This window comes from Triturus cristatus, chromosome 2_2 (assembly GCF_964204655.1).
Source record: "Triturus cristatus chromosome 2_2, aTriCri1.1, whole genome shotgun sequence".
In the NCBI taxonomy this organism is placed as follows: Eukaryota; Metazoa; Chordata; class Amphibia; order Caudata; family Salamandridae; genus Triturus; species Triturus cristatus.
Window position 1 is genome coordinate 461,810,041 of NC_140582.1, and position 25,726 is coordinate 461,835,766.

The 25,726-nt window shown below is 48.8% G+C and overlaps 1 protein-coding gene across 12 annotated transcripts in view; it reads right to left on the reverse strand.

The window, feature by feature from the left end:
* The window catches only part of BLTP1 (bridge-like lipid transfer protein family member 1), a 1,988,102-nt gene that overhangs the window by 326,103 nt on the left and 1,636,273 nt on the right, over nucleotides 1-25,726 (reverse strand). For all 12 annotated transcript variants that reach the window (XM_085641559.1, XM_085641555.1, XM_085641564.1 and 9 more), the window contains 2 exons: nucleotides 23,727-23,864; nucleotides 10,759-11,016 (listed from right to left, as the gene is read on the reverse strand). In XM_085641559.1, the coding sequence (XP_085497685.1) occupies nucleotides 10,759-11,016; nucleotides 23,727-23,864 (396 nt within the window). The remainder of the gene's footprint in view (nucleotides 1-10,758; nucleotides 11,017-23,726; nucleotides 23,865-25,726) is intronic.

The following is a 25,726-nucleotide window of genomic DNA, read 5'->3' on the forward strand; positions in this document are numbered from 1 at the left end:
CTGGAGAGAAAGGGAGAGGTTAGCCACCTGGTAGACCTAAACTCCCCCAGGAACCCTCAGTGGGTACTGCATGAAATAAGTTGAAATCCTATCAAGACAGGGCAGACATGACCATGTTGACAGATGAGGGCGGCGAGGAGGAAACTGAGCCTGTGCCCGATCTCCTCTCCCACAATATACAAGATGGGCCAGTGGAGGGAGTTGTACTCTCTCCCAAATTGACAGACTAACAGCACAGAGACTGCAAGCAGGTGCTGGGGCAGTTTGCTGGTCTGTTCACTCTGACTCCAGGTATTAGGAGCTGTTGTATACATGACATTGACACTGGTGACAGCCTACCTCTCAAAAATTGTACAGGTTGGCTGACCAGGTAGCTCAGATGCTGTTGGGGGTAACTGAGCCCTATGACAGTCCATGGGCCTGTCCAGTGGTGCTGGTACCTAACCTCCAGGGGGGGGGGGGGGGGAGAGTTAAGGTTCTGTGCAGAGTACTGAATGCAGTCACTAAGAATGATGTTCTCCCTATACCTAGAGCTGATGAGCTAATTGTTAGGTTAGGGACTGCTAAGTATGTGAGTACATTTATTTGACCGTAGGCTACTGGCAGATTGCCCTCAGTGAAGGAGCACAGGAGAGGTCAACATGCTCCACACCAGAGGCACATTACTAGCTTAAAGTATTGTCCTTTTGCCTAAAGAATGCCTCTGCCACCTTCCAAAAGTCGGTAAACAGGGTACTGCCTGGGCTGGAACAGTTTAGTGCAGTTTATCTGGATGATATAGCTGTATATATTTCCACATGGGAAGATCACTTAAGCCACCTGAAGAAAGTGCTTCAGGCCCTGCAACAGGCCACATAGGGCAGATATCAGCTGTGTACCAGGGTCACCTTGTAGGTCACCTTGTAGGTTGAGGCCATGTACAGCCTCTCCAGGCCAAAATCCAAACCATTTTAGATTGGACAGCTCCTACAACTCAGACACAGGTCAGGGTCTTCCTTGGTCTGACTGGGTAATATAGAAGATTTGTTCAGAACTATGGGACCATTTTGGCTCCCCTAACAGAACTCACTTCTAAAAAGTGGCAAATGAAGTCATGTGGATCCCAGAGTGCCAGAAGGCCTTTGAAACTCTGAAAGGGGCTATGTGTTCAGCACCAGTGTTACTGGCCCCTGACTACACAAAGAAATGTGTGGTTCAGACAGATGCTTCAGAACAAGGGATATGGGGAGTGTTGGCACAAGTAAATTACGAGGGCCTTGATCAGCCAGTTGCCTTCAATAGTAGGCAACTTCTCCCTAGAGAGCAACGGTGGGGTGCCATTGAGAGGGAAGCCTTTGCTATGGTTTGGTCCCGGTAAAAAGCTGAGATCATACCGGTTTGGTACTCACTTCCGTGTGAAAACTGACCACAGACCTCTCAGATGACTAATGCAGATGAGGAGGGAGAATCCAAAGCTATTGAGCTGGTCCATTCCTCTACATGGAATGAACTTCACAGTGGAACACAACCTGGGATTGTCCATGCCAATGCACATTGATTTTCCCGTTGTTTCCACTTAGCTGATGGGGACTACCAGGGTGTAGGTTAGTTACCCATCACCTTTTGTTTGGGGGGTTGAGGGCATGTGATAAAGACATCCTTTTGGCCCTGTTCACCCACCGTTTTTTGGACTGGTAATGGTACTCTGACTGTGCTCAGGGCTCTGCTAACCAGGCCCAGGGCAAGTGCTCTGATTGAAAAGGTATATGGTAATAAGGTATAAATACAATAGGCCATGACAGACCCCTGTAAGTCCCTAGTATATCATAAGGCAAGGAGGATTCAAACTATGTACAAGTTCCTAGTATACAATAGGGCAGGAAGGTTTAGAGGCCCAGTAGATTTCCTGCACTGGGGTGTGCACTACTGTGTTGCCTGCAGTCACTTTAAAAGGCAGCCCTGCTTTGCAGACCGTCTTTAAATGAAAATGATATGGAAATTCGACTTTTGAATTAAAGTTTCTTCCAAAGTGGTAATCAACCATTTTTTATGTAACTGTTACCCCTAAGGTCTCCCCTAGGTGCCATGTAACTATGAGCAGGGACATTATAAAATATGTTTTATATGCCTTGGTGAGGGAAAACTGCCAAGTTTGTTTCTCCCCATTGTAGAAGTTTAGCTCCATAGGCTAACATTGGAATCTTTTATTTAAAGTATAAATATTGCTAGGAAAGAGCTAAAAAATCATTCAAGGGCTTAAAAGGTTGGCAATGATAAATCCAACGACTGGACACTGTTGAATTAATCATAACTAGTACAGAAAAGAAGTTATAGAACTTTATTTTTTTGAGAGCCAAAATCCAGCCTTCTAGCAACCGCTCCTATGTGGTCAGCTTTACCAGGCTTAGCCCAAGCTACTTTGATGAGGTGATAAGTGGCCTGCATAGAGCAGGGGTTATTTGATAGTGAGAGCTCAGCAGCTGCAGAGAACAGGTCGGAGGCTGGGTAAACCAAACTGGGCTTCAAAGAAAGCAGGACATTAAGGAATGTCAGGTCTACCCACTTCTCATCCAGTAGTTCCAGCCAGATGGCAGGCCAAGGGATGGAACTTCCAGAGGGTCTGGAGGGGGGAGTGTTATTGGAAATGAGCCACACCGGTAGGTTGGTTTAGTCAGGCCCTACTCTCCTGAAGAGGAATTCCCCATCTTGAATTCTAAAGTGTAGAGCTTTGTGGGACAAGAATATGCCATAATTTGGAGGAATCTGTCATTTTTTTAGGGTGGCACCCTGCACCTTATGTGACAGGGGTGGCCCCCCGCTTGTTGTCCCAGATCACTGAATAAATATGTGAGAGCTGCATAGCAACTTAGATTTGCTGCCTGAAACTACAAGAGGAAGAACTGCCTTGCTGGAACTCTGGTCTGCACCACACAGGGATGCTTCCTGAAGACTGTTCCTGTTGCACATTTGGAACATGGAACTACAGCCCTGATGGCTTTGCCTTGCTTCAAAAAGGATTAGACTCCCTGACAGCAACAGGTTAACAGAGCTTCCCTGCACCATCTCCTTCAAGGAGTCCCTAGCCTAGAGTGCATGCAGTGGACTATTAAGGATTTGGCCAGGTGCATGGTGGGAATTGTAGTTCCAAACTTCCAAGGACTATCTCAGAGCTTCTAGACCCTTGGATTTGTGTTTTGGACACTTTGAACCCTAAAGGGAAACTTCAGGAAGAGGTTCCAAAAGTTTGAGACAACTTTAGGAAAAAGCTCCATGACGTTGAGAGCCAAGCCGGCTTACTTCAACAGCGACTTCCAGGATTTGACCAGGGTCTCGCTGAGAATCAAGCCGCCGCCGCATTGAAATCGGCCTGCTGGAGGGGACCAGCCGATATAGAGAGAAAAATCTTTTAGAAGAGTTTTTAAGTCTGAAGGTAAAATATTGACTGGGGCCTCCTGCTTAGTGTATCCGACCAGGGCTCCACGGCGGTTGGCCTCAAACTTTGACTTTGTCCCGGTCATTTGCGACCAGATGTCCCAAGTTGGCACTATACTTTTGTAGGCACTAGAACGTGTTAATTCTTTAAAAATTAATGTCTCCAATTCCCTATATTGGATTTTTGTCATTTTGGTGTCATTTAAAAGATTTAAAAAAATTGGATAATTTAAAAGAGAAAAATATTTCCTATATTTATAAATTGGTGTGGTATTTATTTTGTGTGTTGTGTCTTACTAATTTAATTTATTGGTGTTTTAAAACAATGTTTTACATACCTGTCTTCTGAATTAAGCCTGCCTGCTAGCAGCCAGATACCAAGGGTTGAGCCATGGGCTAATGGATTGAAATCATGACTGGACCTTATATTGCGCTGGTGGCCTTATTGCTAGTTGTAGGTGCATACTTACTCCTACTAATAATCCACCTTCCAACAGGGTGCTCATGCAGTGATGTAGTCATTAGTTAACAGCAGAATGCTGGGGGTAGAGAATTGGTATAACATTTTTTTAAAGCATTTGTATTCATCGTTGATTACAATTTTCAAGAGAAAATTGATAAGAGCACTTGTTGTAGAATAGCGCAAGGTGAACGGCAGATCATTGCAGATATGGGTTACAAAGCTCTTTCAGCAGTGATCTTTAAGGAATGGCCTTCCTTTCTAGATGGTTAGCATATTATACTCCCAGGGCTGGTCATAGGATTTACTAAGCAACATCAGGCTACTCATTTCGGTGTCAGATAAATGCTCCAGGGGACTAGCCTCATATATTCATTTCATGTCAAGTACTTCATAGCTTTTGGTTCAGATTTTCAAACCTTAGCAAAAATGCTTGGCTTGAATATCCAATGGGAGATGGTGTTAGCTCATCTTGGATTTTCATGAAATATCAATACACTCTCTAGGTCTAGTCAATACTTTATTTCCAGAACCATGTCGGTTGCACGTTCCTCGATACTGCAATGTTGTAAGTCAAAAGGCACTTCCTTCTAATGGATTAGTAAAATGTCTAGAATTAGATTGTCTGAATATCTATATGCTTTATGAAACAATGGTTTAGCTAGGGTTCGTGCAATTTGGAGGACATTCGATTGTGATGAGCACTGTACACTTTAGGAGTCAAGTAGACAATAGTTTTTCCTAGAACCTCATTGATAAAATACTCTTTTCTGCCATGTCCCCATATTACCTAGCTATCTTTAGCAGACGCAAACCAGGAATGGAATTTTTTTAGACGTTATTATTATTGATTCTTTATGGTATTTAATCTATTTATAGTAGGATAATTATTGACAGGGCAGAATGAATTAAATCTACATTTTGACTATGAAATGAGGACACAATGTACTTTACCGATACTGTCTGTAGTTGAAACATTTGGGGGATTGGATGTTTTAATGTTTTACATCAAAGGTAGCTTATTGTCTAATTAGAATTTGATGCCCTCTAAACTTAGTAAGATTATCGAATCGAGGTAATTCATGTCATTTGTGCTACTGCCCTTTCCACTTTAACCAGGTCTGGGGCTGTGGATTTAGAATTCAATTTGTTGGAACAGGTTAATGTTTCTTGTTTTTATTTCATTTCCTTCCTGTTCTTTGATTTAATGTATCTCTCTTTTGGTTACTGGTCTGTATTGTTCAATATAAAATAACAAGAGGTGGAACAGATTCTCTATTAGGATCACATTAAAACTAATATTTGTTCCACATCTACAGATAGCAATAGCCTTTTACAGTACATCATCTTGCATGACTACCCCTGCTAAGCTAATTTACCATACTACTGCATACTAAGACAAGGAGAATAGTCTTGGATGAAGAAATTATGGGGTACAAGAAGTAGAGTGGTGCAAAGAATTCAGAACAAAAGCTTTCACTGCAGAAATATGAACTAAGGACAAACAATATTTATTACTAACAGATCTGAGCTACTTAAAACAAACCAATGACCAAACAAGAATGTATGGTGTTCATTTCTAAGTATTCATCTCAGAGCAGACAGATCAAGAAAATAATAATGAAAAACTAGTCTATCCAACAGAATGAACCAGATTTCAAGAGTTAACATACCAAAGAAGCAAAAACATTAAAGAAATAGTATCCAAGACACGAAATACAAAATTACACCAGGCAACTCTAGAGAAATCTAAATATTTAATTTATACAAGTTTGAACTTTAGTCAGTGCAATAACATCATTAGAGGGGATAAAAAGACATCAGTAGAATGAAGAAAAAAATCATCATAAAATATTATGCAACCTGTGAAACTAACAGCTGTATATATTGCCTTAAGTGCCCATATGGAAATGGTATGTAGAAAAAATTGAAAGATTAAAATTAGAGTGAACAAACACAAATCAAATATCAGGAATAAATACCAAAAGTCAGCGGTCAGCCTATGTTTCACAGATATGAGCCACTCAGCAGCACCTGTGAAATACCCAATACTAGAAATTTTTTTGATCAATTTTGAAGGGGACAGACAATATGATACTGTAAGATTATTGTACTGCATTATTAAGTTTCAAACACCGGAACACATAGGACTTAATGACTGCTTAGACTATAAGTGTGTTATATAAATTCATAGAACAATAATATGGACTATAACATTCAAGCAGTTTTAATAGCATTTTTTACAATTGGAATTCTGTGATCGAATTGAAGGACCATTTATAACATTTGGTCTATTTATCTTTTTTGGTTTACATATTCCCACATTTATAAGTAAACACCACAAATTCAATTTCTTAGTTTATCAGCTCACCACAAAGCAAGATTGTGGGATCCATCTGACAACATAGCTGCTGAATATTATTCATTCACATGCTTCACACTTCAATAACACTGCTTTTATTTAATTTTTTTCAACACAATCAAGCTTAACAAACTCATAAAAGTCCTTCTTAATATTTCAACATTTTATTTTATTTTTTAAATAATTGATTTGTATACTAATGTAATTATCTTACAACTAAACACACAGGACCTGTACCGATTCTAACTGCAAAGTGCAACTCCACATCTCGCACAGAGAGACCACACTGCAATAAATGACAGACTTCTCAAGACAGGCTTTCCAGTCTTAGTAAAAATGAATAAGTAGTATCTCAACACTCTGTTGCACGTGTGAATACATATCTGCTTCACAAACAGCTATGTTCATAGTAATCTATCTTGTACATGGCAACAGTTAGATTTGATATACTTAAGAACAAAAGCATCTAAAGTGCACTCTTCAATTCACAGGTTCTCAGAACAGCGTTACTACAGATAGACAGAAGAAAGGCTCCTCCTTCTTTCTGCCTTTACACGGCAAAAGTGCAGTCCATAAACCCTTAAGTGGACTTTCGCCTTTCACAGCGCAGCTCCATCTGGTAGCTACTGCTGACCCAGAGGTCAGGAGTTGGAGGCCCTCCTTCACCAGCTTCTGATTGCGCCTCATCCCTGGTGGTCCAGTGGAAGAGGGTCACTGCTCTGCTGCTTGACTGCCCTTCAGGCTCTCTCTCTCTCTGCTCGTTGTGTCTCTCTTTCTGCTCTCTTGCTTTTCTCTCTCTCCTTTATTCTGACTGCCTCTGCCTTTTTGGGCTTTGCTTTCTCTGCCCTTTTACATTTTCTTTTCATGTGCCTTCTCCTGCCTTTTTCTTTTTAATTTTCCTCCTGCTCTCGTCGCCCATGCTGTTGCGATCCCCCGCTTCTCCATCCCACTCGTGTCCCTTCCTGCTCCCTCGTTTTGCCGCCTCCCAGCTGTCCAGCCCCCCCCCACCCCCCCTCCGGCAGCACCACTTAATGGCAGCCTCCGCGTGGTAAAAGTGCAGTCCACTAACTCTTTAGTGGACTTTCTCCTTTTACAGCGCAGCTCCCTCTGATAGCTGCCGCTATCCCCGCTGCTACTGACCCAGAGGTCAGGAGTTCGAGGCCCTTCTCCACCTCAGCTTCTGCCTGCGCCTCATCCCTGGTGGTCCAGTAGTAGAGCGTCACTGCTCTGCTGCTTGACTGCCCTTCTGTCTCACTCTCTCTGCTTCTTTTGTCTCTCTTTCTGCTCTTTTCCTTTTCTCTCTCTCCTTTATTCTGACTGCCTCTGCCTTTTTGGGCTTTGCTTTCTCTGCCCTTTTTAAAAAAAAAATATTTTGCTTTCTCTGCCTCCTGCGCTGGTCGACCCTGCAATCTCCTGTGGCCCCAACCCCCCCCTCCAGTGTCACTTCCTGTGTTTTTCCACCTTCCAGCTGTTAAGCTCCCTCCACAGAACTACTTAATGGTGCCCCCTGTGCGGCCATGCCGCTGGTGCGCCAAAAGCAAGCCTGTCTGTGCCTATCTGCGACTGGACCGCGCCCGGAACCCTGGTTCTTGGACCTTCCACTGCTACGATGCCAGCACCCTCCTCGCCCTCAACCCTGGATCGCACGCCACCCGCCACCTAGAGTCACTGAAGTCCCATGGACCCTTCACTTATCGGAACTGCAACCATGCCTTCACCCATGCCAACACGCCAGCTTCACTCGCTGCCCAGCGGACGAACAGTGCACCTGACTCAATCAACTGCATCCTCCTCAAAGTGCGAACCCTCCACAAACACGCCACAGAAATCTGGCCATCGCCCACAAGAACAACCTCTGACTAACCACGCACTCAAACGACCAAAGGACAACCATGGAACACCTCCACTTCCAGAACAGCCCCAACACCACCCTCTGCAGCACCCTCGTCTACGGGGCCTCCAGGCCCCCGACCGTCCTTCACCGATGCCATTGTAGACCACATCGCACCCCAAGCTCTCGCATTTACCAACCACATCCTACTCGGAGACCTTCACTTCCACTCAAGACAACCTCAGCGACAAGAACACTGCCTCCCTCCTGGAGAACCTTGCCAACATCGGACTCAAGCAGCTAGTCACCGCACTGACCCACACAGCCAGACACATGCTCGACCCCATTTTCTCAGCCAGAGGGAACATCATCTACAGCCACACCACCGAACTCTCCTGTTCGCACTGAGTGCATCTCACCTTCGCCAGGCCCAACACACACCACAACCCTCATCGCCTCCCCCACTTGTCACAGCTGGGGCAAGGCCACCAAAGAACTTCTCATCGACTCACTCACTCAGCCTTTTACTGCTTCCAGCAGCTGGTCACCACCGGTTCTGATCCCGACTTTGGGCGGGGTACCAGGCGGGAAAACCAAATGAGGAAAGGAGATGTGCTTACCTTTGCCAACCCCACCCCTCAGGAGGGGGAGGCAAGGTGAAGCACAACTCTCAGTCCCCGCCATCTTGCAGATGGGGAGACCCAGCCAACCAGGTTGAGGCTTATGCCCCATCCCACTGGAGGGTGGCATAATAGGGGTGTACCCTCCCCAAGGAAGGAACTCATTGGTCCCAACCTTTTACCTACCTGTAACGCCCCTAAATCTAGTATTTAGGGCCCCCCTGAACCTTGCTTCCTCAGACAAGAAACCAGAAGAAGAAAAGAAGAAGAAGGACCGAACAGCTGTGCTGCAGCTAAGAGGAGGAGGAGGACGCTCACTGACTTGGCCCCAGCCCTACCAGCCTGTCCCCACCTTGAACCTGCAGAAGCGAAACTCCTGTGTGTCCTGCAGCCAGCAGCCTCAATAACCCCGATGACCTGCCCTTCCTTCAAAAGAAATGATTCTGTCTCCCGTGAATACCAAAGTTGTTTACCAACAGACTCCAGCTCTGGCAAGATCTGCAAGTTTGCACCACTCTGCACCAGACGCCCACGGCCCGAGTTCGAGTGGCCCAACACCATGAGGAGGTCTTCCCGGTGATCCAGACCCGAGACCCGGAGATCCCTGAGCTGCCTCAAGCCTCCAGCCTCAAACCGGAACGTCCCCCCAACCGCAACTAGGAGCTGGTAAGAAGATCCGACCCTAAAAGACACCCCGGCACCCAACGCCCCATGGCCTTGGGTGGCCCAACCGACGGTGTCTAACCAACCCCCAGCATCCCAACTTACCTCTCCAAGTGGTGGTCACACCCAGAAGACCTTCACCTCCGAGCCTGCAGTGTGTTTGCAAACCAGAAACTCCCCATTGAAAGCTACAGGACGCCCAACGCCAAAACAGCACTCTGCAACCAGCAGCCCCAGTGCAACGGAGGGTGGGCCTTTTGTGCTGGCTTGAACCCCCATTTGCCCTGAGCTTAAGTCCAGGAGCTTTGCTCCCACAACCTGGTAGCCTGCTCACAAGCAGCCACAAACTGGAGGCTCTCTGCCCCCCATTGGATAACATTGGGCCTCAGCACTCTGCACCCAGCCGCCCTAGTGCCGCTGAGGGTGTAACAAGAGTGCATCCTTGACCCTGGGACACCCCTGAGTCTACCCCCAGAATATCAACTCCCACAACAGAGTACTTGCCTTTCAACCGATAACCCTATTTTCCTCCATAGGATAACATTGACTGTTTTTCTGTGAAAAGTTTTTGAGTGTGGAGTTGGAAAATCTATAAAAGTTTCTAAAACTGTAACAAAATAACCAGAACGCCTTTACTTACCTGTTTAGAGGAAATGTCCCAGTACAGTATCCAGGTATACTGCACTGTGTAAGAAAAGTTATCTGTAAAGTTATCTACTTGACATTCGACTGAAAAGCCAATACCAAGTATATGTACAAAGCATTTGCATTACTAGTAGTTCTACTGAAATCAAACCAAAAGTATATATACACTGCAATACAAACAGTTTACATACTGTATTATTACTGCAAAGTACTTATCACTTACCTGTGCCAGGCTTGCTTGGTTGTAGGAAATAAAATTATTAAAAGAATATTTTTATACAAAACGAATTGGTCTTTGAGTGTGAGACAATCATTTGCTGTTTGAGCGCGTACAACAAATGCTTAACACTACCCTCTGAGTAAGGTGCTATCTACTTTTACCTCTGCCTACCTTTGGTGTTCCACTGGACTATGTTCACACTATACCTCACTTTGGTATAGTATACACAGAGCCAGCTGCCTACAGACAGGGGTTATTATAGTGCTGGATAAGGAAACCATGAAACGTTTGCCACACATCATTTAACTACAATAGGTTTAACATGTGTTATGGTTACTTATGTTCCATGTTATGTATTTATGACAATATACAACATGACGAAAAAAATACAAATCACTTCACCATGTTATTGCATGACTGGTCTAATTTGCTAACACTTCAAAATCTTAAATGGCATTTGTGCTAGAAGCACTGATCATGTTACAATAAACTGATTTAAAAACACATCAGTATTTAGTGCCTATTTTTTAATTTTTTTCAATTTACCTCTAGTAGGAACAGAGGAGTCAGAGACGCTACGCGATCTAGCCGCCGCTGGAGATTTTAAATTGTGAGACACAGCTCCTGGTGACATGCTGCTGTTTGCACTGTGCTCTGTAAACACACTGGGTGACTGTGCCATATGAGAAAACGATGCTGATTGGCTAGGCTGCTCCCAGGTTCGACAGTATGCTTTTCTAGAGGAATCTGGTGAAAGGTGCTGGCTTAAACCCTCAATTGATTCTGGAGTACCAGGGCCAGATGCTGTGGGAAATGTAAAAATTACTAATCAGTACAAGGAATACAAGATAAGGTGACAAACTAGATTATGAAAGAAGAGGATTAGGTAAAGCTTTGTATATGAATAATCATAACTGTAAATGGTTGTTCTGCTATTATAAAATCAAAAGCTGAAACTAGCGTCTGACATCATCCTCACAAGTACTTCACAGCTATAGGTTTAGTTCATATTGACAGTGTATATGTAAATACCATACAGAAATAAATATCTTCAGCTCCATCAATCAGATATATGCATTTCTAAATGACAAGGAGATTAAACACTTTAAATGTCTAGGTCTCTTTCAATCATATCCTGTGTTGTTCAGAAATTACATTCAAAAGACTTGATCGAAGTAATGGAAAGTTTAAAGCTTTTTCAGATCACTGCTATTTGAACCAGAAAAGAATTGGACTGAGAACAGCATTATTTCCAGAGAACCATTGCCTAATACACCCCTAATTTCATGCATTGCTGTTGAGAAAAAAAGTCTCAAAAAAGAGCCTGATGAAACTTTACCCTCATTCAAAAGTCTTGCAAGCCAATCTTAGATATGTGAACCCAAGATAGGATAATGGCTTCCTTTGAACCGTGGGGCAGCAAGTCCTTCTTAAAATCTCTATGAGCGAACACTTTTAGAAAACTAGGTTATACCAATGACTGCTCTGGCTCAGTTTCTACACATTACACAACAGAAGCCTGTAACAGGGATAAGAGAAACCTTTGGCATTAAAAATCATTAAAAAAAAAACACACACATAAAATGAAGTGTGGAATAGCTGCCAAAAATGGTGGCCACAGCCTACAGATGCTTCGACTGAACCCCAAAATATCCTGCACAATCCTGCTTTGTTAACCACTGCCCTAAAGGAAAAAATACCCAACATTTTGGCACCCACCTAATAGCTTCATGGTGGCTACTACCTCCTCCCTCCCCACATGATCGTGCCGTCCAAAACCGTTTCAAAGATCCGGCCCAGAAGGCTGCACTGGCTAGAACCAGTGGTTGGCATGCCCTGGCTATGCGGGGAGGGGTGGTTCATGGTGTGGGGGCTGACGGTAAGACACAGGGGTCTGCATCCCTGGAATCCCACTGCTGTGGATTAGAAAGACTTGAAAAGTATGGGGTCACAAGGATTCAGAGGTACGGACACCAGCTCCAAGAATGGAGATGCTTGTTAAACTGTGATGCTGGAGCGGCGAGTCAGGCTGAGTCAGCGAACTGGCAGCAGTAGAGCCAGGAGCCTCCCCCGCAGTACACGGATTCCGTTAAGATAGCAGGAGTGAGGGGAAATGATTAAAGCCATGATCAGCAATGAAGAAATGTTCTATTTCCCTCCTCTCCAAACCTCCTTCCTGAGATCCATCGGCTGGTACTAGAGGACCGTCTGCCTCTCATCAAGGCATCAGAGGCTGCCCTAAGAGACTGCCCACCCGGGCCTGTAAGCAACTGGGGGCTATTGAGCAGTGGCCCATGGAGGAACACAAGTTGAGCTGAATTCCACATATGATACGCCCTGGAAATATGGCCTAGCCAATGTGACAAATTAAATGAGAACGAAAAAGCATAATTTACAAAATAGTGATAGTAGGGAAATTTGAAAAAAAAGGTCACACTAAAAACGCTCACAAGACAATATCCCTGGAGAGGCATTGTCTCTGCCAAACAACAAACAATGGGTGCCAACACCTCAGCAGGATATAGCCCTGAGGTGGGACTGATACCTGGTTCTCACTGGCAGATCTCCAGGTGTGATTGTGGACAGCAAAGAGCTATCCACTCTGTGACTGGTTGGGAACCATCAGGGTTGGGAAGTGAACTTACAGCTTGCTCCTCCTCTCTGCTGGGAGAAGATAAATGAATAAGGACGAGGGATAGGCCACCGTGGTACAGGGCACAATTGATAAATATACAAAACATATAACTGAAGTGCCCACACAGAGGCAGCTGTGACTCGAGAAACAATGAGAGCAGCGGCAGAGATGGTGTCCCCCTTGATGATTCTTTAAGCCATTTAAGCAACCCATGCTGCCCTGGTGGGTAAGATTAAGGGTGAGAGGGTGCAAGTCTCCATCTTCCATCTGGACATGGGCAATATGGGAGATAAGAAGCCTGAGGCAGATCTCTGCCACTAAAGACCAGTCACGGGCCTTCCCTGCAGAGTTTACTCATTCAGATTTCGACCACTAAAGACAAGTTACAGACTCTCCAAACAGACATTGTCCATCCACGCGAGGCTACTGCACATTTGGAGAAGTGGGCTTAGGATGATTAGGGAAAGGTGCTCCACCATGCCCCTGAGCACCTGGATACTGAACTATCTGGACTGCTATCATTTTGAGCAGCACCTTGCAAAACTGATTTCGAAATGGATTCCCTGAAGATTATGGTGTTTCTCGACCACACGTCGAAGGTCCAGCAGTGTCGAAAATCATATGATGAAGTTAAAAAGAAGCTCAACGCGATGCAAATTAACTATTGGTTGTTTCTGGCTAAGCTGAAGGTGGTCTTTCGGTGCCAACTACCACCGAACCAATAAGGGTGAGGGGTTTGGGGCCCTTGGTTAAGTAACACTGAAGGCAACACAACAGGTGTTTTGGCTTGAGTTACTGTTGAGCAAAATTATTTAAAACACTTCATGACTCTGTTTAGCATGCTGCTGTGTTTTCCAACTTTTTAGGTCTCGCCTGAGCTTTTCAAAGTGCTGCCACACGCTTTTGCTGGCCTAGTGCTGGCGGTTACGTGCGCGAGCACTCGCAAGCTTTCAGCGCCCAATGAGGTGCCATCTGGACTCGTCAGCCTGCTTTTACTTTTGCCGTAGCGCACACACATCACTTGCGTGCTTTTTTAAAATTTTCTTTTAGGTCGCGCGTTGGAAGGCCAATTGAGTTGAAAGCATTGTGCTTAGTCAGGTAAACAATATCTGCCCAAAAAATATATACACCTGCTGGCAACTCGTGGTGTGCCTTCCGTTTCTCTAACTGGAACCTCATGTCCAATGAGGAAGGTAAATTGGCAATTCCAGTAATGGAGTTCCACTTATCTGCTTTGGGCTAATAAAGACTGCAGATGTACCGCACAATTTATCTTATAAGAGAACATTCATTACATACATTTTGTGGCTTGCTTTCAAGGTGGCAACTACTAATCACCTTACAGAGCAATAATTCACTTTTGGCTACCTCTAAAATGCTCCCTACTGAGCTGCCGTTCATTTTAAGTAAACTCCTACACGTTCGGTATTCCTGGGCCGCCGTCACTTTCTGTACCATCCGTCATTGGTAAGTACTGGACGCTGTATGCTGCTCTGTGCTCTCATCATTCTTTCCTTATTGAGTCCATGCCATTAAACACAGGTGGCCATCTACTTAGGGAAACATTTTCAATCATTTGAGTACACTTCTGGTTATATCATTCTCTTTCTTACTTTTAGCTTGCGTTCACTTACAAAAGTAACGGGTGAACATGCAAAAGAAGCAAGTTAAATTTGCAGGGATTCAAATGTATGCTTTGTAAATTGATTGCTGCCATTTTCAGTTACTGCATAATTCTCTAAGCTATTTCACCAGGGCTGGACCTTGTGACAAATGCATTAAATCAGCGACCTCATCTATCTTATACAGACCACAAACTGTGAAGACATGGCACTGCTCTGCAGCAGGTGCGTTAATTCTTTAAGCTACTTTTTACGATGATTCAAAACTGTGTGGAGCTCACTCAAGTGCATTAATTGCCTGATTTTTCTAACGGATTTTTATTTTTTTTATTTTTTATAAAGAAATTTTTTATTTTCGGCATCAAGGACAATGTCAAGGATGATACACAACAGTGCATTGAACATGGCATCAATAACATCAATCAGGGAAGCATTGACAAGCAGATGTAAAGACCCCCCCCCCCTCCACCCCCATCCCACGCCCCCCGCACCCCCACTCCTCAAACCATGCCCCCCAGCCATTTCCCCCATATCTTGCGGAATTTTTTGGGGCAGCCCCGGGCAGCGTATAACGACCGCTCCTGGGCCGCACACCAATCCACCCCTCTACTCCAAGTAGCCCTTCTAGGTGGGTCTGGCTGTGACCACACGGCCGCTATATCCCTCTTAGCTACCATTAGGGCAGTAGTGATAAAATACTTGTCGTTACGGGACCCATCCAGCCCGTCCGTGATGCCCAGCAGAGCCATTTTAGGCTCATGGGGGACCTCCCATCCCAGGACCTCCGCTAGGTCGGTCTCAATCGCTGCCCAGTAGTCCTCCAGGCGGGAGCAAGACCACACCATATGGAAGAAATCCGCCGGAGCCACCCCACAGCGAGCGCAGGAGGCGTCCACGCGGAGGCCCGCCCGGTAGAGGCGGTCCGGAGTCAGGTAAGCGGCGTGGAGGTAATAGAGCTGGATGAGCCGCAGCCTAGCGGAGGTGGTGAGCGATCGAGGGGCCATAAGGGCGTCCCTCCAATCCGCGTCATCTAGGGGTCCCACCCAGACCTCCCATCGCTGCCTCAGTCCAGTCCAGTCTACCGGGGTATTGTTAATCAGGGATTTGTAAATGCGGGATATTCCACCCTTCCCCAGGCACCCCAACATCACCTGAGCTTCAGGTGGGCTATGAGAAGGCAATCTGGAGTCGAGAGGGACGTGGGCCCAAACCGCATGGCGTAGCTGAAGGTAGCGATAGAATTGGGAAGACTGCAGCGAGAAGCGGGTCTGAAGCTCCTGGAAGGAACACATGTGGCTCCCCCGCCATATATCGCCTAGAGTGGAGATCCCTAGGAGATCCCATTGCCGAAAACCCGCCAGTCCCACCACCTCCCGAAGCCACGTCCCGTGCCACAGCGGTGTGAGCTGTGTTTTCGTCCCCGACCATCGAGTGTGCCTCAGAGCTGCACGCCACGCGAGAAAAGGGGCCCGCACGACGCCAGGGAGCGACAGGGGGACCGATGCTCCATAGAGCATGTTTTGGATAGAGGAGAATCCGAGGCATTGCACCTCGAGGCGGTAGGCCGGATCGCTCCAATCACTTGAGAACCAGTCGTGGATCACCAGCAGCTGGGTGGCCAAGTAATATAGATATAGGTTAGTCATGCTCAGGCGTAGGAGGGGACCCTGCAGCGGTCTAAGGCCAGCCGGGGCCTGCCGCCGCCCCAGAGGAATTTGACCACCATCTAATCCAGTTCCCGGAACCACGGACGCGGAAAGGAGCACGGGGTGTTTTTTAGCATGTACAGAAACTTGGGGAGGATCATCATCTTATAAAGGGCGACTCTCCCCAACGGATTCAATGGGAGTGTCTGCCACCGGAGCATATCTGATCTGGTTTTGTTGACTATGGGAGCCACATTGAGGGCCCAGCAGAGTTCCGGAAGGAGGGTGACCCAGATCCCCAGATATTTAAAGGAGAGTCTCCGGAGGGGAATGTCCGATTGCCAGTCGAAACAGTCCCGTGACGGGTGTAGCGGGACTAGAACGGATTTTTTAGGGTTCAGGTGAAGACCCGACGCTTGGCCAAACCGACGGAGGATCCGGCGGACCCGGGGCCCCGAGGTCGCTGGATCAGAGAGATAGAGGAGGACGTCGTCCGCATACAGGGCGATCTTATCGGGGGTCATACCTGGCCAGTCCCACCCGCGAAGAGCGGGATCCGAGCGAATCAAGACTGCCAGGGGCTCCATGGCCAGAGCGAAAAGGAGGGGCGAGAGCGGACATCCCTGGCGCGTTCCTCGACCTATGGGAAACGGGCGGGATAGAGCTCCGTTGACTAAAACACGGGCCCGCGGGCTCGCGTATAGGACCGCAACCATGGCACGGAACTGGGGGCCGAAGCCCATATGCTCCAGGACCTCGCCCAGGTACTCCCACCCCACTGAGTCAAAGGCCTTTTCAAAGTCGACCAGCAGGAGGGCCAGATAGGGGGAGAGGCGGCTGCGGTGCGCTAGAGCGAGGTGCAGGCGCCGCAGGCAGTGTCTGGTCCCCCGTTCCGGCATGAATCCACATTGGTCCGGGTGGACCAGGGAGGCAAGAGATGGGCGCAGCCGCTGCGCGAGGACCGTGGCATAGATTTTGAGCTCGGTGTTGATAAGGGATATCGGTCGGTAATCCGAGCAGGACTCTGAAGGGGGCTGCGTCTTAGGGAGGACAACTATGGTTGCTGTATCCGTCTCGGGCCGGAACGAACCCCTCTCCACCGCGTCCGCAAACAGGTCCAGAAGCCTCGGGGCCAGAGTCTCCCGATAGTGAGCGTAGTATTCCTGAGGGAACCCATCAGGTCCCGGGGTTTTCCCGGGCGCCAGGCGGCTGATCGCGGCCTCGATCTCCTGCAGCTCGATAGGTGAATCGAGGGTCTCTGAGACCTCGGGCAGCAGCCGCTTGAGCACCGCTCCATTCGTCCCCAGCAACTCCTCCAGGGAGAGCGTGGACGGCCGGCGTCGGTACAGCCGGGAGTAATAGCCAGCGAACGCCTGGGCCATCGCCACCGAGGCTGTGTGGAGGCCGCCCGCAGAGTCTGCGATGGCTGGAATAATCCTGCCTGCCCGAGGGTAAGTGGCCAGCCGGTGGAGAAGAGTGCCGTTTTTGTCCCCCCAGCCGTATACCCGGGCCACCGAGGAGCGCCACAACGTCTTTGCCGCCTCCAGGGAGTGTAGGCGAATTTCTTCCCGCAGGAAGGGCAAGCGACGCAACCGGGTGCTGTCTCCCAATTCCCCCAGGTTGCGCTCCAGTTCCAAGGCATGAGCTTCGCAATCCGCGAGTTTCTGGGATTGAGCTCGCCGTTGCCGTTGCAGATGCCCCTTAGCGGCCCCCCGAATAGTCGCCTTGCCGGCCTCCCACAGGACAGCGGGGGAGGAGACGGAGCCCGCGTTGTGAGAGTAATAATCGGCTATCTCGCCACCGATCACCCTCCGAAAAGCCTTGTCGTGGAGGAACCAAGCGTTCAAACGCCACATTGGACGGGCAGAGAGGGGGGGGCCAAGAGCCAGGAGCACCGGCGAGTGGTCCGAGAGGCCCCTCGGGAGAATGCGCGCATCCTGCACTCCGGCACAGTCGGTAGACGGGACGAAGATGAGGTCGATCCGGGCATGGGAGTGATGTGCCGCCGACGTGTGGGTGTAGAGCCCGCGGGTGCCAGATCCTCCAAACATCACAGAGGCCCTGAGATTCGGCCCAGGTCGAAAGCTGCTTTGCCCGAGCGACACGGGCCAGGGATACCGAACCTGTCGAGTCCAGATGGGGCGCGTAGACCGCATTGAAATCCCCGCCGAGGATGAGAGAACCCGCCGGAAGCTTCGGGAGGAGGTCCCCGGCGTAAGAGAGGGCCGACTACAGGAGGGAGGGAGCCGCGTAGAGGGACATCAGGGTGAGGGGTCGCCCTTCCAGAGTACCACATACCACCACCACCATGCCCAGGGGGTCCAAGTGCACCTGGGTCAGGACGAAGGGAAAGGATTTGCGGAGCAGGATAGCTACCCCTCGGCACCCCCGCGCAAAACCGGAGTGCCACACCCTGTCATAACCATAGCGGGACAGAAAAGGACAGTTATTGCCCAGAAGGTGAGTCTCTTGGAGGAGGAGCACATCAATCTCCGCGCGTTGCGCATATTTGAGGACCGCCATGCGCTTAAAACGGTCTAGAAGACCATTAACGTTCCAGGACAGTACACGCACGGCGGCCCTAGGAACAGGTGGGTCAGCCATAGTCTAGGACAGAAGAGGAGGCCATTGGAGGCGCGGCTGGGCACGCCCCTACAAGGAAGGGACATCGGGCAGAAGAGCAGGTCAAAGAGTACAAGATGCCTTGGCACAACAACAAAGAAGGAGTAACCCCCCCATCAACAAAACCTTCCCCATGAGGAAGAAACAACCCCAAACCAACCCCAAACCCCCACCCCCCACCCTATACTTCGAAAACAGAAGCATCTGTCGCCCGAACCAAGTGAAAGAACCACCAAGCTAGAACGCTCGGGCTTGAGCACTCGTGGACCCCTGGTACAACGGAAATCAAGCCTGATTCACCTGCCCTGGCCAAGAGCAACATTAACAGCGGAACACTCCAGCCCCCGCCCGGGCACCCCCCCCCCTCCCAAAGAAACACAGAGAGTCAAATGGCAGGACTGCGTGAGAGGTCTGAAGTATCCACCAAGTCAGCCGGGTGGGTCGCAGGGCCTGTAAGCCGGGGCGACACGGCCCGTCGCCCGTCAGCCGCGGGACTGGCGGGCGTAGTCGAGGAGGCAGAAGATGCTCTCGACCCCCGGCGCGGCTGTCCCCCAGAGCGCGTGGTGATCACCTCCTCCGCCGTGCGCTCCCGGGGTAACGTGCGGTGCCGCCGGCGGGTCTTCGATGTCCGGGGCCTCCCCCGTCCCCCCTGCACACCCGCAGGCGAGCCGCGCCCAGAGCGGTGCAGAGGATGCTCTTCCGTCAGCCAGGACCAGGCCGCTCGTGGCGTGTCGAAGAACAATGTCTTGTGCTGGAAGATGACCCGGAGGCGGGCCGGAAACTGGAGCTGGTACTGGAGGCTCAAAGAACGCATCTTCTGCTTCACTTCAGTGTAGGAGCGGCGCAGTTCTTGAACTTCGCGAGTGTAGTCCGGGAAGATCATAATTTTGTGGTTTTGGTAGTGGAGGGTGTCAGTGCGCCGGGCCTCGCGGAGAATGGCGTCTCTGTCTCTGAAATTCAAGAGTTTGAGGATGAATGGCCGGGGGGGCGCCCCAGGGGGCCTGGGGGCCAGGGCGCGATGAGCCCTCTCCACCACGAACGAAGCAGAGAGGCTGTCCGCCGGCATCCAGGATCGGAACCAGCGTTCCATAAAGTCATCCACCCGGCCCGATTCGACCCCCTCCGGGAAACCCACCAGGCGCAGGTTGCTGCGCCGAGCGCGGTTTTCTGCATCTTCGACCCGGCGATGTAGCTCCTTAGAGTGGGTGGTCAGCTCCCGAACCTGGTCCTGGAGATGGCGGATGTCATCCTCCGCGGTGGATAATCTGGATTCGGCTTCCGAGATGCGGGTGGTGGCATTCCGCAGGTCCTGCCGGAGGAGAGCAACATCCACCTTGACCTCTCCCACCATGCCTTCAAGGGATGCACGGGATGAGTTGATGGCCTGCAGGATGGCAGCAAGGTCCGCAGCGGGGGCCGGGGCCGGTTCGCCAGTGGGGCCGGACCCCTTCTCAGAGGTCGTGAATTTGTCCATCCTGGTTGGGTGGCCCCGGACGCCGGCTTGGTGGCCCTGTCTTTACCCATGGTGGGGGCGGCGGTCAGCGAAGCCGGGCAACAGGATGAAGACCCCCCAGCGGGATGAGGACGAGTGCCCGGGCTGAAGCGGAAGCAGAAGGAGGAACGGCCGGGGGGTCTCGCAGTGAGAAGTGAAGGGGCACCGCCCGCGCCAGCGGTCAAACCCCAGCGGGACTCCCAGCGGGACAGCCGATCTGACCCCCGGCCACAGTCTCGCCCGTTGCCCTCCGCCGACAAGGTGAGGGCCAAGATCCCGGGCCCTTAGAGATTCCCCCGAGTGCCCCGCAGCTGAGAACCTCCAGGCCTCGACTCCTGCGCACAGTCCACCTCTCCGGGGCTGCGCCTCACCGGTATGGTCCCCCCACAGCCCCAGGGGGGGCAAGTCGTCACTCGGCGGGTCTCTTCGGCCGGGGCCCAAAGCGATGGGGGGGGGGGGGGGGAAGGAACGGCACACACGCCCCCCCCGACCGCCGATGTGCGGCCCGAGTCAGCAAGCGACCTCGGGCCCGTAGGACCAGTGCAGCGCTGCAGCCAGGGGGAAGAGGGAGAGGGGGGGGGAGCTGGGGGCCCGAGCCCCCGGCTGCCGATGTACAGCCCGATGGGGGGGGGGGTCTCCCCTCCGCGCCCGGTCTCAGACGGTCCCACGCAGCCGCATTCACCGCCCGCCCCACAGCTTCAGTCCACTCGGGGGGGGGGGGGGGGCTGCAAAGGCAGGACTGCTTACTTCTTTCTGCTGTCCTCTCTTACAGGGGGTCGTCGCCCCACTCCCGGGTCTCAGCGGTGTGCCAGTGGGGGAGGGCCGCACCCTCCCCCCCCGGTGCCGCCAGGACCCGCGGAAGCCTCGCGGCCGCCCTCACCTCGGTCTCTGCAGGATCCGGCCTGTGCCCCTCGTGGGCGCCGCGGGCTCAATTGTTCAGCGCGGCTGGGCCAGAGCTCCGCGGCCGCCACCATCTGCCGCCGGTCAGGATCCGCGATGTCCGAGCGGGTCCCGCAATGTCCGCGGCGCCCCCGGATCAGGCCCGGGACAGCCGGGCAGCTCCCCAGGTCACCGCCACCCAGAGCGCGCCGGCCAGGGCAGTGCAGGAGGGAGTTAAAAGGATCAGCGGGGACCGGCGCCGGGAGTCTCACGGAAAGGCGTCCATGACGGGCAGGCGCCACCTAGCGCTCTTTCTAACGGATTTTATAGTCATTTATTACACATGCCTATCTTAAAATGCAGACTGGTGTCGTGACCAATAGACCTAGTGTTCCTTTAAAAGCATTCTCTCATAAATGTGTTTGGGAACAGACTTTGTAAAACGAATCCATACAAACTGGTGATAGACCGTTTCACTCCATGTAGCCATAGGTGGACTGTCTGCGTTGTTCACTTTGCTCCCAATGAAGCGCCTTACTGACCTCCATTCTAAGCTCCTCCAACTCCAGCCCCCAATTTGTAGGTCCCTGGGATAAAGATTTTCCATGTGCAACAATGGATCTCTCGGCCAAAGTCGATTGCCAACGAAGTTGATCTGACAATGGACACCTGTGCAGTGCTAAACCTTTCTCTCGTTGAAGCCGCGGCAACACGCTCCAAATCACAACAGCCTAGTTCTTTAAAGAATTTAAGACTGATTGCATTCACTTTCCCTCCCCTACCCCCTCCCTTCTCCCACTCCCTCCTCGTCAGCTTCATTTTCCTTTCAATGGCCAGCTTTCCGTGCTCTCTCAACGCTCTTCCGCTGCGTCTGCGTTAATTTGAAAAATATGTGCTTTCACTTTCAGTGCGGCGGGCGCTTGCGCCTGCACCACTTTCACAGCCGGGCTTGTTTACAAATTATCTCGATTCATTCACTTTAGTGTGGTTCTTATGTGCTTTCACTTTCGCTGCGGCGGGCGCTTGCGCCCACACCACTTTCAAAGCCGGGCCTTCTGGTATGTTTTATGTCGAGGGCTCCAGTTCTGTGGTCATGTGATGCGGCTGTCTGACCTCTTTGGTCATGCAACAACCTCAGTGTGACCCAATATGTTGTTTCAGAGGGGAGGCTGCCCCCAATGTTCAGAGGGTTCTAGCAGGGAAATGCCCTTGTGACACGTAGCGGCCAGTGCATTCCTCTCTTACTTGATTAGTTTACCTGCTTTTAAGCAACACTTTTCCCCAGGTGATTCCTTGTTTATAGTGTATCAAACTAAATATGACCTTAAAACAAACTAAATCTTATTTGGCTCCTAAGGCTTTCTCCCACAGAATGAGCGTAAAAACGCCGCCTGACTGACATTTATAGACATTTAAAAGCATGTTCTTTCTCTTTGTTTTGCATGTCGCCGAGAACGAGAAAACTGCATAGGAAACTGTTTCACAGTGAAACATAACACATGCTTTCCTGGAGTTGAATCTCGCATGAGGCATCAGATGTCTCAAATGACTGACTGCAGCTTAATCTGTGCTCCATCAGTGCCAAGACTCGAGCATAAATATGGTCCTCAGGGGAGGTGCTGCTCATCACTCCCGAAGCCGGCACAGCATCTTGACCTCTCAAGAGCCCATCTGTGTCTGCCCGCAGCGAGGCCCCATGCACTCCGCCATGTTGAAGTTCTCCAGTCACTATTGAGCAAAGAGGGTCCTGTCCCTTGACTCTGCCATTGCTGGGGAGCAGCAGCTGCAGGACAACCAACCAGTGAGTACGGGCCTAGGCTTGCCTTTTTAGCAGTGTCGAGCAGGCCTTGGGACGTTCGCTTGCACCCAGGGACATGTTAAGGATGTCGGGGCCCTGGGCCACACGTATTTTGGGAGGTCCCGTTTGTAACAGTTTTGAACATTGGCATAGCCAATAGGTCTCGCTTTTGGGACCTTATAAGTATTTAGTTATGCAGCACAATATCTTCGGTGCAACAACATCAACTGTTGCATGGCTAAACACTTATAAGGTCCCAAAAGCGAGACCTATTGGCTATGCCAATGCTTGTTTTCTCTTGCCCTTTGGTGTGAGGAAGGTAGTCATACTTTGGAGAAGGGCAAGGGAGTGTCTTCCCCACCCCCTTGGTAGTAGCTACCATCTTCCTGGAAATCAAACAAAAAGTGTTCACTCAACGAGACAATAGTGGAGCGTTTTAGGGGTCATAGGATGGTGTCTTAATGATTCTGATAAATAATAGTGCAACAATATTAGCATTTTAGTTAACACAAATGGTAGGATAAGGTTTGATTGGAACATAGATGGTGTGTTCACATATAACTGTTTTGGAATCTATTGACTGTAAATATGTAAATTCAAAGCGAGATGGAGCCACAGTTGTTCGCAGGCTGAGCAGCTTCACAGACGTAGACCAGGTTTCCCAAACGCTATCAATTCTATATAAGAATCATACTGTTAAATACTGCTATACGGAAAATAGCTCATAATTGGAAATTAATTACCTAAAACCATGCTCATTGTTCCAAAGGTGTGGATTCTGGCTTTAATTGCAACATAGAAAAATATCAAACTTACATACCAGGCAGAATTATTGTTTGATCTCCGAGAAAAAGACGTCGGGCAATACTTCTTCTATACCAAGCTCTTGGAAATGCCAGAATTTCACTAAGTCGCCGCATATCATATTTGAATGAAGCAGATCCAATGTCACACACGGCTGGTAAAGAGAACATGGAAAATTAGTTCAAAATAACTCATTTTGAGCAAAATCAGTTTAAGATATTATCCGTCTCAACTGGTTAACGAGAAGTTTTCATAAATTAGAAAAACACATCTTGAGAAACTAAAAAAAGCGTTACCAGATGATTTTGGCCATTTGAGGCTACGCTTTGCCCAGACTGTCTAGTCTAATTTTTTTAAATTATAAAAATATTTCTAATATTAGGCACAACAAATGAGCTCCAAGAAAACAAAACTCAACTACGTAAACTGTCTGCACTAGATAGTATATGTAGTTCACACCTTGTGCAAATTGTAATTTAAATCTAAACACTTGCCATGAGTGAATCATAAAGAAGGCGAGCCGATCAGCTATGTTCAAACTTAGGGGCATGAAAACCTGCATGAAAATTCTTTCACGCTAAGTCCTATCAATCTTTGTTGGGACACAAAAATCAACACATAAGCAATAGTGTGTGAGCCATGAACCATATAGTGCATTGTGTCTATTGGTCTTATACTATATTCAGACTCATCTTTGGATAAGCACCGGACTGAATTTTCCAGTTTAAGAACTTATTGAGCAGAAGGAGAGCTAGAGGAGGTGTCTTAGTTGATGACTTGACTCATGCCCTTTTTAAGCACTTAAATTAATATAGGCTTAACAGAAAATTAAGTGAGTCTTCAAGGGATTCTAAAATATTCAGAGAACACAAAATAAATAGCAGGCGACAAACCAGCCCCAAAGTGCATCATAAACTAGGGCTATACGTTCTCGGTGGAGAACTAGAATTGATGCAAGATGATTTAGTCACTAAGAATACTTTAGTGGTTGCTAATGTGTTTCAAAGCGACGGTGAGCTAGATGAAGATGTGGATTAGCTTACATCACACCCAGAAAATATACTAATGATTAGGTACATATAGATCTAAACATCAGAAACTGACTGCATTCACCAGAAGGGTCAACCACAGCAATTATCGTCTAGTAACCCTGAAGATACGTTATACACTAACTGTAATAATCAATTTAACATTAGACTTTCAGTAATATTGTCCTTTTATTTTCCAGTTAAATTTTTTACCAACATTTTCCTCTATGCTTTTTATTGCCTCATCATACTGTCACAGACCACAAATCATTTTTTTCCCATGCAATTATCTATATTAGCTTGAAGAAATTCCATCCATACCCTTATTGGCATTAACTTACTAACATGTGAATGCAAATATATGCATGCATATATTTTTCAACATTTTACTGAAATTCAAAGAATATGTTACCTACCAACAGAAATGCTATTTCTAGTGGATACTCTACCTAACCGCAGATACCTCACCTTATGAATATTCTAGGGGTTTGACCCAGACAATTCTCTGAGCGATGACTCCTGCATGCTGACAGGTAATGCGTTGGTCGTGATCTTGCACTGCCCCAGAAGTGACACAACTGAGCCGCATGTAGGGGCCAACACTGCGCTACTCCGGCACCACTCCCATTTCTTAATATTTCTTCTTCTGCACCCACAGATGTTGACCATTGTAAAAAAGTTTACGTGACAGTGTGCAGAAATCGTAGGACCTTATTCAGGCTATGCAGATGTCCACTCCTCAGATTGAGGAGGAGGTAGGGCAGTGAGGACTCTGCAGTTAGACAGAGCACTCTCCAAAAAGCATTTTCCAAAGGTAACATGTTCTTCTGATGAATAAAATAGACATTTGTGAAGCTAGCTGTCAAGGCACTAGTGTTTTATGAACATATGCACCAACGCCCTGGTCACAGCCTGGCAGATATCCAGGATCCCCTCACCCCCTTTGTGAGCACCGTTGTTGCAGCTTTGGGCCTGGTGAAATGAGGCA